This window comes from Rhincodon typus, chromosome 31 (assembly GCF_021869965.1).
Source record: "Rhincodon typus isolate 14 chromosome 31, sRhiTyp1.1, whole genome shotgun sequence".
NCBI classification, from domain to species: Eukaryota; Metazoa; Chordata; class Chondrichthyes; order Orectolobiformes; family Rhincodontidae; genus Rhincodon; species Rhincodon typus.
Window position 1 is genome coordinate 22,684,167 of NC_063362.1, and position 12,865 is coordinate 22,697,031.

The 12,865-nt window shown below is 37.8% G+C and overlaps 1 protein-coding gene across 13 annotated transcripts in view; it reads left to right on the forward strand.

The window, feature by feature from the left end:
- foxj3 (forkhead box J3) overlaps window positions 1-12,865 on the forward strand; it is a 163,663-nt gene that overhangs the window by 102,521 nt on the left and 48,277 nt on the right. For 11 of the 13 annotated variants that reach the window (XM_048615189.1, XM_020515074.2, XM_048615191.1 and 8 more), the window contains 5 exons: window positions 568-696; window positions 1,661-1,832; window positions 3,426-3,734; window positions 9,724-9,825; window positions 10,837-11,028. In XM_048615189.1, coding sequence (XP_048471146.1) covers window positions 568-696; window positions 1,661-1,832; window positions 3,426-3,734; window positions 9,724-9,825; window positions 10,837-11,028 — 904 coding nt within the window. The remainder of the gene's footprint in view (window positions 1-567; window positions 697-1,660; window positions 1,833-3,425; window positions 3,735-9,723; window positions 9,826-10,836; window positions 11,029-12,865) is intronic. The other 2 variants (XM_048615194.1, XM_048615195.1) reach the window with 1 other exon arrangement.

The following is a 12,865-nucleotide window of genomic DNA, read 5'->3' on the forward strand; positions in this document are numbered from 1 at the left end:
CACACTCCATGTTAGGATTTTAGAGCACACCAAAGTTTAAGCATCATGTTTGAATCCGTACTGTTATGTAAAACAGAATGATTGCAAAGAGATTTGGTTGATTTGGAGTTAATATATTTGAAGTAATGGAAAGCTTTTCTTCAGACCGTATGGCTTTGAACAAGTTGATGCCCTCAGTTTACTACGAGCAGCTTGCTCATCTGTTCTTCTGCTTTTATGTAAGTTATACGCAATGTCTATGTAAAAACACATCCTAGTAACTATTCCTTGAGCTGTACAGAAACCTCCTTGAATACAGATAGGAAGCTTTTATGCTGCAGTGCTGATTTAAGGAGAACAATGCTATAGTTGCCTCCTAGTGTCACCCCCCCTTTTGTATTTCTAGTTAGAACAATTTTGTTTCAGGAAGTGGTCAGACTTGTAGTTGTCAAATCTAACAACAGCTCATGAAATTAATGCAAAAGTGGGCCTCGAGAGCCACTCTGCAGTGCATTTGCTATTTGTTGAAAGAAACATCGCCATGCTCTTTCTGAAATCTCAAAAATTATGGACTGTTTGCTTGTGTAGGTAACACTGTATAATACGGATCAGGATGGAAGTGATAGCCCTCGCAGCAGCCTTAACAACAGCCTGTCTGATACAAGTCTAGCCTCTGTCAACCTGAATAACGTTGGCTCTGTCCACAACTACGCACAGGTAAATTTGTGAACTTGAGTACCTTTTTTTTTTAAAAGTGCATTTACTTTGCACAGCCACTGGTTCCATGTGGTTATAGTACTGAACCTTAAGTATCCTGTTGAATCCGACAATCGTGTTTCATGCTTTTAGGATTAAACCACAGAAATAATTTGGAATAACTAAACTTATGTTTTATCTCAGTTTTAAAGTTAGCCATGTGTTCTGAGATCTAAATTATGAATGCCAATGTGAAACTTGCTACGGTGTGATATGGTTGAGACAGAATAGGATAGATGCATTTAAAGAAAAAAAAGCACGAGGGAGAAGGGATTAGAAGCATGTAGCACATGGAGTGAAGTATGTTGAGAAGAAGTTCAAATGGAATTTAAGATCTGGGATATTCTTGAGTCAAATGTCTGTTTTCTGTGCTGAAGGTACTAGTAATTTTAGAAATTGTGTAATGTGCTGAGCCATGAAGTGTAGTTTTAACTTAAACAGAGCTACATCACTTTTTATATAAGCTAAAATAATGAAAAACAGAAAATCCAGAGTTATTTAACATGTATGACACACAGCCATAATGAAATGAGAAGAAAAGCTGAGTATGCTAGATATTCTGACCTCAAAATGCTGAAAGTGCACAGAATTCTGCTAGCATCTGGAAGAGAAAAGACAACTTAATATCATTGGTGTGATTCTTAACAGGTGTGAGTTCTGATAAAAGATATCCTTAATTTTTTCTCTGTTAGATTGCTAATGGATTACTCTACCTTTAGTTCTTTATTCTTAAGTAGTTGTTTGCAGGGAAGATCAGCACTGACAGAACCTGAGTACATACTATCATTTCAGTCTCACATTTGCATTATAAGATCTGATATAACTTAATATAAATAAACTGCTGCTATATACAACCTGTGAATTTTCACTGACTGTCATATTCTTACATTCTGTACTGAGTTGTTATGTGTGTTCACTTGTATAGGTGACAAACCGGGCCGATTCAGTTCCCCAAAGTCTAACACCGCAACAACAGCAATACAACATGCCTGAGAGGGACACAAAGCCACCCTTCTCAGAGTACAACTTTGAAGATCTGAGTGCCTCCTTCCGTAGCCTTTATAAATCGGTCTTTGAGCAGTCCCTCAGCCAGCAGGGTGAGTGTGTATTATGTATTATATGTGTGTTTCATTTCCCATGTTCTCTTACTTTATACATTCTATATACACAACTCATATTAAATATATCATAAAATTGATTTCATACTCTTAGAACTACATTGAGTTGCCGTAACATTAATCAAAAACATTTAAAGCCAAAGATGATTTGTGATTATGTAATATTTCCTTTGTATTTGCACACATGAAAATATAATCCTCGGTGCTTTTCCTCCTCAATAATTGGAAAAAATATAGAATATTTGGATGATAGGGAGGATTAATGTTGCATCTTGGTTTTTTTAAGAATATGGATAAATGTTGAGAGAAAGAGATCTGCATCTAACTTGGCACCTGAACTGCTTTCTGCAGTAATAGTATTTCGACATTTGGGAACTATTTGTGTCTTGTCTTGCATGTACCTACTACTCTTGGAAGGCCAGCCTCATAAATCTCTTCGTACCCTCTCAGCTCATTCCAACTGCTGACTGAGCTAGATTTAGTGCTACTTTCTCTCCTCCCGCTGCTCTGCTATGAAAGAAGAAAATGCATGTTATTGGGAGGTAGGTGGTTACTCAAAAGGCAGATATAAGGCATCATTAGTGGAATTGGTAGCCCTGAAATATCTTTACTTCCTGCAGAAAAAGTGCCAGCTGTTAGCAAACGACCATGGTGATGTGATTGAAAGCACACTGTGTGGGGATGTGCAGGAACAAATCACTCTCTGATTCAGCATATAACAACACTGAAGTATAATCCTTGTGCAAATAGTTGAGATTGTGGCCCAGAGTAACAAAGTTAGTATTTTTTTTTCAGAAGCAAAGGATGTCTTCAAACACTAGGAATAGTGCTAAGTGACCAAAATGGCTAAATTTGTCTGTCCTGATATTGTGGTCATGTCTATCCATAGCTTCATTTTTTTTTAGCATTTGTCTTATAGTGTAATCTATATCAGTTGTAGTATGTGTTGCTTTTCCATGTGCTTCATATGTGTTATTACTGCATCCAATGCAAGTTGCAAAGGACTTGACTTGTTAATTTAAGATTAACACTGTTTTGTTTTTAAGTAAATGAGCTGTGACATTGGTTATCCTGCAGATATATGCATTTTTCATGTAGATTGAAAGGAGTGTTATATTAGAATGCTGTGTATTTCTCCAAACTATCTTTTTCTGTCTTAGCTAAATACCAAGTACACTATCTTACATGCCCTGTATCCATACTATTGATATCTTAAGAAGACTGAATCAACTGGTCTACTTTAACTTGTTTGTTCCCAGGACCTTATCCTTCTGAATGCTTTATCCCAACTATATATATAGACTTTTGAAGCAAAAGTTTGAACTGCTACTTGGTTCACCTCATTTTTTTCCCAATCGCCACATCCTACGCAATGGCACTTGAAAATTTATTGAGATTTTACAGGAACAGGAGATATTCATTGTCCCGTGTGGATTAGTGTTCATATTTGTGATTACTGTGATTGTCTCAAAATAATAGGGATTTGTTTAGTGTTTATTTGAATTCAAGACGATTAATGATTTTTATGCAAATTTGTCACAGTTTTGATATTTAATCTTTTTCCCCCCACAGGAATGATTAACCTGCCTTCTGAGGCATCACAGCCAACCCACACGTCCTGTTCCTACCAGCATTCTCCCAGCAGTACTGTCAGCACCCATCCGCACAGTGGACAGAACAGTCTGGCCAACAGCCACGCCAGCAGCCTCGGAGGCGGTGGGGGAGGGACACAAGTGCAACTGGCACAACATCAGATCCACACACAACACGCTCACCACCAGCACCATCAGCACCAACATCCGCAGCATCAGCCAAACCAGCAACACCATCAGCAGCAGCAGCACCACCATCACCAACAGCAACACATGGCCTGCAATATCGGTAAGACTAGGTTACCCTCTCTTCTCAGTTTGGTTTTGGAATTATATTGATTATTCAATATTTTTAGAGGATGCTAGTTGGAGTAATCATATGTCTCAATTTCAGTGTATGCAAAGTGCCAAATTCCGCCACTTTTTGAACAAAATAGAATGTATCTGCAATTACAAATGTGCAAATGCAAATTCATCCCATAGATTAAAAGGGATGAGGGAGTGTGTGTGTGTGTTGGGAGGGAGGGGGTGTTAAGACTAAAAAGTGTAGTGCGACATGAGCCCAAGATTCCAGTAGAGGCCATACGCGCACGCACATGTAAATCTACGGGGTGAATTTGCATTTCTGGGTTTGTAACTGCAGACACATTCTATTTTGTTCAAAAAGCACACTATTTGTAGATGGTCAGTGTGGCATTTTATAAATTCCTACTTTGGAAATAAATCCAGTCTGACTCCAAGTTGATACGCAGTCAGATTCTAAACAAGGCCTCGCATCTAGAATGCATTGTCTGACCTGGCATGTCACATCTGGTATGCTGAGGGAACTGAGAAGACCTTTAGTTATCTCAGGGCAGTGACCTGCAAGAAATTCAGGAATTTGCATAACTGCAATTTTCTAACTGAATAAAGATTCAACACCCATCTTAGGTTTGTTCAACACTGCATCAATTCTATGACCATTTGATCTTTTGCTTATAAATTCTGTGGCTGATGCCCCCTCTCTCACTGACACCTGAAGAAGGATTGAGACTCCAAAAGTTTGTGTCTTCAAATAAAACTGTTGGATATAACCTGGTGTCGTGTGATTTTTGACTTTAGATGCTGATGAATTGTGAATATTACATCCTGTTCAAAAGTGTAAAGATAAGCTGAGCAGCTGCAGGTCAGTCAGTTTAACCTCCGGGGTAGGGGAAGAAGAAAGGACAAAACTAGTAGTAACTTAGACGAATCTGGAAAATTAAGGACAGCCAGCTCAGAATCTTTAAAGGTTAATTATGTTTAACTAGCTTGAATTGTTTTGAGGCAACAGCGTTAATATGTTTGAAGCAGTGTATGTAGACTTCCAAAAGATGTTTGATAAAGAACAATTTGACAGGCTTGTCTGCAAGTGACCCAGTGTCTTAGGTATGCAGGACACAAATTCAAACTTAGTGAAGATCCCAAACTTCTAAACTCTTGTGAACTGAAAAAGATACTGATGGACTTCAAGAGGATATAAATAAACCACTGGTATGGGCACCCACACAGTAACTGAAGTTTAATTCAGACAAGTGTGAATGGTTTTTGGTAAGATGAATGAGGAGAGATAATATTGAGTTAGAAATACAATTCAAGTGACGTGCAGATGCAGAGGGATCATGTGTTTTATATGGTGCGTGAGTCATTTAAGTTGGCAATGCATTTTGAGCAAGTAATTAATAAGGCATATAGGGATCCTGGATTTTAATAATAGAGTCATGAAATATGAAAGCAAAATTATTATGATGAACCTTTTATAAAACATTATTTTGATTTCAACTGGAGTATTAGTCCATTTTTGGGGACTATGTTCCAAGAAGGATGTGAAGACTTTGTTTGGAGAGAGCCAGGAAAGCTTTAAAAGAATCATTTCAGGACTGTGGGACTATGTTAACATGGATAGATTGGAGAACATAATTAGAAATAAGAGAAAATGTTGAGCTTGTTCCACCTGTCAATACAATCATAGCTGATTCCTGTGATCAACTTCACTTGCATGCCTATCCTCCTACCTCTTGATTCCCTCTGTCTCAGGCGTAAATATGTTTAGTGATGGCGCACAAAACTCAATGGTAAAGAATTCCAAAATATCAGAATCCTTCCAATGGAAATCTTTGTTTCAACCCTTGATAACTAACCTCTTATCCTGAAAATGTGTCCTCACAATCTCAATTCACCAGCTTGAGGAAACAACATTTCAAATTCTGACTGTTTCCCCCCAGATGCTGTCACCTTGTCAATTGCCCAATGAACCTGTCCAAATTTGTGTCCTTCTCACAGCTTGTATTCCCACCAGCTTTGTGTTAGCAAACATAGACAGTACCTCCTCCTAAATGAGTAATATAAATTGTAGATATATGGATTTGCTAAGTGCACTGTTAAGACATCCTTGATAGATTCTGGCACAATCCTGATGACTAATATAAGGTTAACTGACCTGCAGCTCTCTGTTTCCTGCCTTCTTGAAAAACCATGTTACATTTGCTAACTTCCAAGTCACTAGGATTGTTCCAGACTCAGTGAATTCTGGAAAATTGTGGCAAATGCATTCACCGTGGCTGTGGCTACCTCTTTTTTAGAACACTGGAAAGTAGACCGTTAGATTCTGGGGATTTATAGGATTTTAGTCCTTTCCATTTCTCCAGTATCTTTTCTCTGCTGAAATTAGTTGCCTTAATTTCCTTACTGCTATAAAACCCCTAGTTGTCCTCTCTTCTGGTATTTAACTTGTGTTTTCTGTTGAAAAGAAAGACCTACAAGATATTTGTTCAGTGTTTCTACCATTTCTTCATTTTCTCTGAATTTCTCCCGTCTCTGTTCCGTGCTTCCTTTAGCTCTCCCTTTTCTAGTTATTTAATCAATCTATTTGGTCACGCTATGAAAAACCTTCAGAGCAATTGGGATTTAAACCCAGACTGTCTGGACCAGAAGTAGGGGCATTACCACTGTGCCTCAAGTGCTCGTCCCTTTTTATAGATATTTTCAATCAGCTTGTTCAGGGATGTTCTGACATACTTGTGGAGTGTTAGAACCCCACCCTTTTTTTTTTATATATTTGTAAAAGTTGTGACAGTCTGTTTTTATAGACCTGGCTAGTTTACAGAAAATAACATCTATTCAGCCAACCACTTTCAACTGATTGCCAGGTAACTGCCGCTGCTTAGGCAGTTTTTGTAAAATTAGTCTTTATGAATAAATTTTCGTTTTGAAGCTCCAAGGTAGGAGCTAAATATTAATGTAAACTATATTTGAGAAAAGTTTACGAGGTATGTTCCAGCTGCCCCAAATTCTCAAGTTGGCACTCATTCCTCATTGTCCTCTCACTCTGCTGGGCTGAAACTGTTTTCATTTGGAGAAGAAAATATTCAGAGAGATTGCTTAGAGGTACACAGATCAGTAGGTCTGGACAGAGTAGGTGATAAGGAACTGTTCACATTGATGGAAGGGTCAAAAACCAGTCATGATTGGCAGAATAATGAAAAGTAACATGAGGAAAACCTCATGTTGCTGCTCAGAATTTAGAGTGCACAACTTGAGTGAGCAAGTGACTGTATTCTACACCTTGTGCCTTTCTCGAGCTGCTTATGCTTGGATTATGCAAACTTGCTGGAAAAATAGTTTCTTTTTCTGACAAGGCATAGAAGTGATATTTATGTTTTTCCTCTAATCATGGCCCTGTAGATTTACTGCTGCACTGTGACATCACTTAGCCACTGATACTGCTGGGCAATGTTTCGTGAATATTATTTCAGGTCCTTCTGCAATCAAATGCATCATGCTGCAGGTGCTGCACAAAGGTCTCTAATATCCAGGACTAAATCCAGCTGAACAAATGTGATTGATTAGAAGTAATTTCAAAATTAACCAAGCAAGCCAGCATTTTTCCTGATTAGATTGCTGTACAGTTGCTATATCTATGATCATGCATCCGTTCTCTTTGTAACTTTAGTATATCGTAACGGTCCTAAAAAAATTATATCCTCAATCACTTCAATGAAAATGTTTCTGCTTTCTGCCCTTTCATACTTGGGTTGTGTCTGATGAGTGCTTTTTAAGTTATGTAACACTTAAGTGAAGTACTGATCAGTTAATCATCTGTCACTAGTTTTTGGGGCAGTGAACCATTTTGAGGTTAGAATTAAAAGCATCACAGAAGAGGATTGTATAACATCGAAGTGTAATGACCTGGAAGGAAATTTATCTTCAAAACAATATTGACAAGACTTTAGATAGAAAGCGTAAATATCAGTGCAGGTTTGATGTATATTGTGCGCTTAAAAAAAAAAATCTGTAATGCTAAGGTTCATGTTAACTGGCTTAGACGGGTAGCAGACTTGCTGCTGAAGGTTGTGGGTTCAAATTTCATTCCACAACGCCAGTCGAAAACCTAAACTGATTCTTTGGTGGAATACCATGAGAGGTGCTAATTGTGGCCTTTGTGACAGCATATAAAAAGATCCATTGCATGTATATTTGGGTTGTACATCTCCCTGTTTGTAAAAAAAAAAGGATATTTGTTATGTTCCCTGGAATAGTTTATTCCTTCAAAAAACTCACCGAAGATACGTTAAAATTTTCGTTCATCTCGGCTGCTGCATTTACTGCACAATAGACTTGAATGTAGTTCAGACAGTAAATATTTTAATTTGATGTACTTTAGGATGTTGACAGACTGTATATAAAAGTGTTTTTTAAATACGTATGCAAAGTATATCAAATCTGTTCAAGTTGATACAGCGAATCCGTTGTGTACCTGGCAGCAAATTAGGTTGTAAATAAATGTTAAGGTTTGAAAACAAAGCAACGTTTGAACCTTTGTGATTAAAACTAAAAGGATAGATGCAGGTTATACTGAAACAAAATTTTGAAAGCATACATCAATCTATCAGCATTTAAACAAAAAAGCAAATTGACCTTGGGTGAAAACCATTCAACAGACCAGACATTAAGCTACCTCTTTTATCATCAGCCTGTCGATTTGCTCTATATTTATAGCATTTGCTGTGTTTTTATCTGAATGCTGTTTTGGTCACAGTAACGTTTATGCTGTATTGGCATTTACTAAGATAAATTGTTTTCAACATATTCCGTGCAGTTTTGCAGTGCAGTCTATCACATTGTCATAAACTGTAGTCACTGAGTAGTTCTGTGGGGCACATTTTTAACTTCTAACAGCCTTGCTTCCCTTTATAATGGAGAAAGAAGTATGTAGACATTAACATGTTCAGTGTTTTGCCTTAACATGTACCTAATGTAATGTTGTTGCAAATGTTTGGCCACTAGGTGCTGATGTAGTTTGTATTTTATTTCTCCATCCGCTGTAACCATTACTTCAGGAACACTTGCTTCCACATCATCCCTTTTAGCTCTTCCCCACCTTACCCTCCCGTCCTCCTGTTTTCTACATCTGTGACTTTCTACAATAACCCTGCTTCTTTCACTTTACTTTAATTCCCCCTTTGCCAAATGCAAATTGCATTGTTCAACCAGATTTTTAATCTGCCCTGCAACCTTTTGGCCTAGCCTGCCTTGTCAACTCTTACCAAAAACTGATCGCACCTGGTTTGCAGCTTCCTTGTATCAAGTTGAGAAGCAAGGGGTTTGTTCTTGCGATCATTTGAGTCTGCTTTCAACAGAGGGTAGGAAAAGTAATTAAAACAGTTTTAACTTTATTTATCAGATCACCTTCTCATACTGCAGTTCTTGAGGGTCAGATTCTTAAGGTTCATTTGCATGAAGGTCGTTGGTAAATTCTTGCTTGAATCTTCTTTTAAAATCATATAGTAATAGGTCAGATGAAATCCAAGGTCTTGGGTTTGATTATCTATCTGTGCTGAATTTGCTGACCAGCCAAATATGTTTTGCGTATTGACCCAGTATCATTGGCTTAAGGAGAAAGGAAAGAATAACCATAAGTTCAACTTCTCAATGTTCCAAATAGCATTACAGCCCCAAATTACTCAAAATGCAAATGCTGCTATTCTGTGGGCAAACACAGCCAATTTATACACAAGGTCTCTCAAAGCGTAAATAGTTTTTATTTTCCATTAATCTATTTTGTTGAAATTGGCTCATAGAATTTTCTAAGCTGATTTAGGTGTTCGAATCCATTGAAGTTCAAACGACCAACTGAGCCAAGCTGACATTAAGAAAGAGCTAAAATAGCTGGATTGCTGGACAGCAATGTTTTAATCATATATGTGTTAAGTCTTCATTATGTTGTTCTAATGCCTTTGGTGGATTTATGGCTGTTGTAGGCATTCCTTCTGATTGGTGCATGAATCTGGACACTCTGAAGGAGAGTTTCCGTATTGCTAGCAGTTTCAACTGGTCTGATGTGGATCTCTCCCAGTTCCAAGGTAGGTTGTCGATATGTGGAGCTGTGCTCCCAGCTGCTGCGGCTATTTGGAGCTCTCCAAGGTACAAGTTCCTGTTTCCTTCTATGATATGGAAGTGCCCATGTTGGACTGGGGTGGACAAGGTCAGAAATCACACGACACCTGTCTCAGGACCATGACTTGAAATGAATTTGGGAATTTACATATACATATTAATCAATTAAAACCTTCTAACTGATTTAAAGTTATAACAGCATGTTAGGTTTGTTTAGTACATCCACATCAATGGTGTGACCCTTTGATCTTTTACTTATAATTGCGTGTCTGATACTACCTCTCTCACTAACACCTGAAGAAGGACTGAGGCTCTGAAAGCTTGTGTTTTCAAATAAACCTATTGGCCTATAACCTGCTGTCATGTGATTTCTGACTGTTTCCTTTTAAACATGAGTTTTTAAAAATAAGTGAAGACCAGGCAATTTAAAAATAAAATGTAAACCTAAGTGTATGAAGTACGTTTTGGGCCTCAAATATTATAATTAAAACATGTGCTTTTATGTTTTAAGATGTTTTATAATTTCTGGAGGAAGTTAAATTATACTCTTTCTCCTATAATATCCTAGAACAATTTGGGTACTTCATCCCTGAGCTACAGAGCAGAAATATTTTTCAGTTATTTATGCACGTAACCTTATTTAATTCTGCTTGTGACAGTTTTGAAATAGTAGGCATATTCTGTTTTGTCATGCCATGCTCACCACATATCCACAAACCAACCTGATCCTGTGCACACAACAAAATTGGCTGATAGACTTTGTGCTCAATGTGTGGAGCTAGGTTACAGATCACTGTTTTTGTTTTATTGAATTTTAGTTCTGATCTTTTGATTAATCCTTTTGTTTATGTTACTGCACTTGGCCTTTTCTTTAGAAAGATACCTGCATTGCCTGCAGGCTGTGGACCCATTGGTTCTTTAGCCTCTTGTTTCCCTGGATTCTCTCCTTAACACTCTGTCATGCCTTTTATCCGCAGGTCTGATGGAGAGTATGAAACAGGCGGATCTCAATAACTGGTCACTCGATCCTGTTCAGTTTGCGGACTTGTGCTCTTCCCTAAACCAGTTCTTCACACAAACTGGTCTGATCCAGTCACAAGGGAACATGCAGCCCTCGGTTTGTCACAGCACAATGCATTCGCAGAAACCAAACCAGCACATCAGTACAGGTATAGACTCCAAAACGTAGAGCTAGATATAGCTTTTAATTTATAGATAAGGTATTCACATAGGTGAAGCTTTAAATATGTTTAATCTTTTGTTTTTTAGGCCATGGCAATTCAATAAATTGTTGCTCAGTTTTAACCCCAAGAAAAAGGTGCCAAGCAGGCCATTTTTTAAAATTTATGTTTACCTTTTATATATTTTAATTTGTTTAGGAAAGACAGGGAAAACAGCCAACATTAATGTGCAAAGGAAAGGAGTTTGGTTTTATCTGCCTCTGAATCTCATTCATTTCCAAACCAAAACTGTCTGTGTCTTTGGAACTAAATTCATAGCACCATCATTTTGCACACTAAGTCTGTACTGTCTGGGCAGTTTTATGTGAAATACTCCAGGTACCTTCTGGTCATCTCCTGGAATCCCAAAGAGACAATCCAGGGTAGCGGGTGGACATGGATTGGGAAACAGAACCAAACTTGCAATCAGTGAGCCAGAATTTCAGCCTGGTTTTCATTTGTTGATGTATGTTTATCATTATTGCAAATCAGTGAAATGAAAATCATCCGTTACTGCGCTGCACATCAAATTATTTGTTAACTAAAGAGCTTTGCAGCTCAGCCTTGTGACGCTTTTCCCTTATTTGCTAATTCCTAACCTATTTGTTTACAGCATTCTGCTCTGCAGGTTTAGCGTATTTTAATAAAACCTGTCTTGTGAAATTAACTTCCTTTTGTTTTTACAGTTTCTTTGCTGTTTGTGCTCAAGTTTACCAACATTTTGCTTAATTCTTGCAGGTTTCTCCAGTTTCTCACGATTACTTTGATTTGCTTTACTTGTATATTTTAGTTTGCTTTTTTGTTCTACTCTAAATCTCCCTCTTTGTATTTGCAGCATGCAGATCTCTGACTTGCCAAATCTGCAGCCCATTTGTTTTTAATTAAATTTGACGTCTTATCTGTTTTCTGCCTTCTACTAACCGGTTTCTCTTAACATGTTGGTTTTCAGTTATTTGCTGCTGCTCTTTTCCATACTCTAGTCACTATTTGACATTTCATATTACAAGCAGTGCCTGCTGCTTCCTCTGTTCTGCTAAGCGGAATTACAAAATTCAAATTAAGGACCCATAAGCACCAGAGAGCAGATTAGTCAGTAGTGAAGAGGCACTGGTCTACTGCAAAATTAGAGATGGCGTCATTGTGTTGCTGATTCTTCTGATTACTTGTTTGATTTAAGTAACTGTGTCATATCAAAAAGTGCAGGACTTGGAAGCAGAAGTGGACCATTTGTCCCTTCAAGTCCACCGTTTTGTTCAGTAAGATCATAGCTGATCTTGATGTGGTCACTTTTCCATCTGCTTGGCTACTGAAACTCTGTCACACTCTACCTTGAATTAATTCAATGACCCAACATCATCTATTTTCTGGGGAAGAGAATTCCACATACTAATAACCCTCAAAAGAAATTAAAATTCATCTCACCTCTTTTTAATAAAAAGAAAACTTTTTTTCTTGAATTGTGGCCTCCTTGTTCTGGTCTCCCTGCAGAACAGAACATCCTCCAAGTATCCACCCTATCAAGTCTCCTCAGGATCTTGTATGCTTCAGTAAAGTCACTTGTTATTGTTGTAAACTTCCAAAGTTATAAGTTCAGCCTTACCCCATTCAGTAGCCTTTTGTCCCAAGGAAACCTTTTATGAATTACCTTGAATCAATTTATGTCCTCTTTTTGTTTCGAAATAAGGTGACTAAAACTGTGCACAGTACTCCTGATATGGTCTCAACACAACTGCAGTAAAATTTCCCTACTTTTATTTCCATTCTCCTTGCCTTACATGTCACTGTT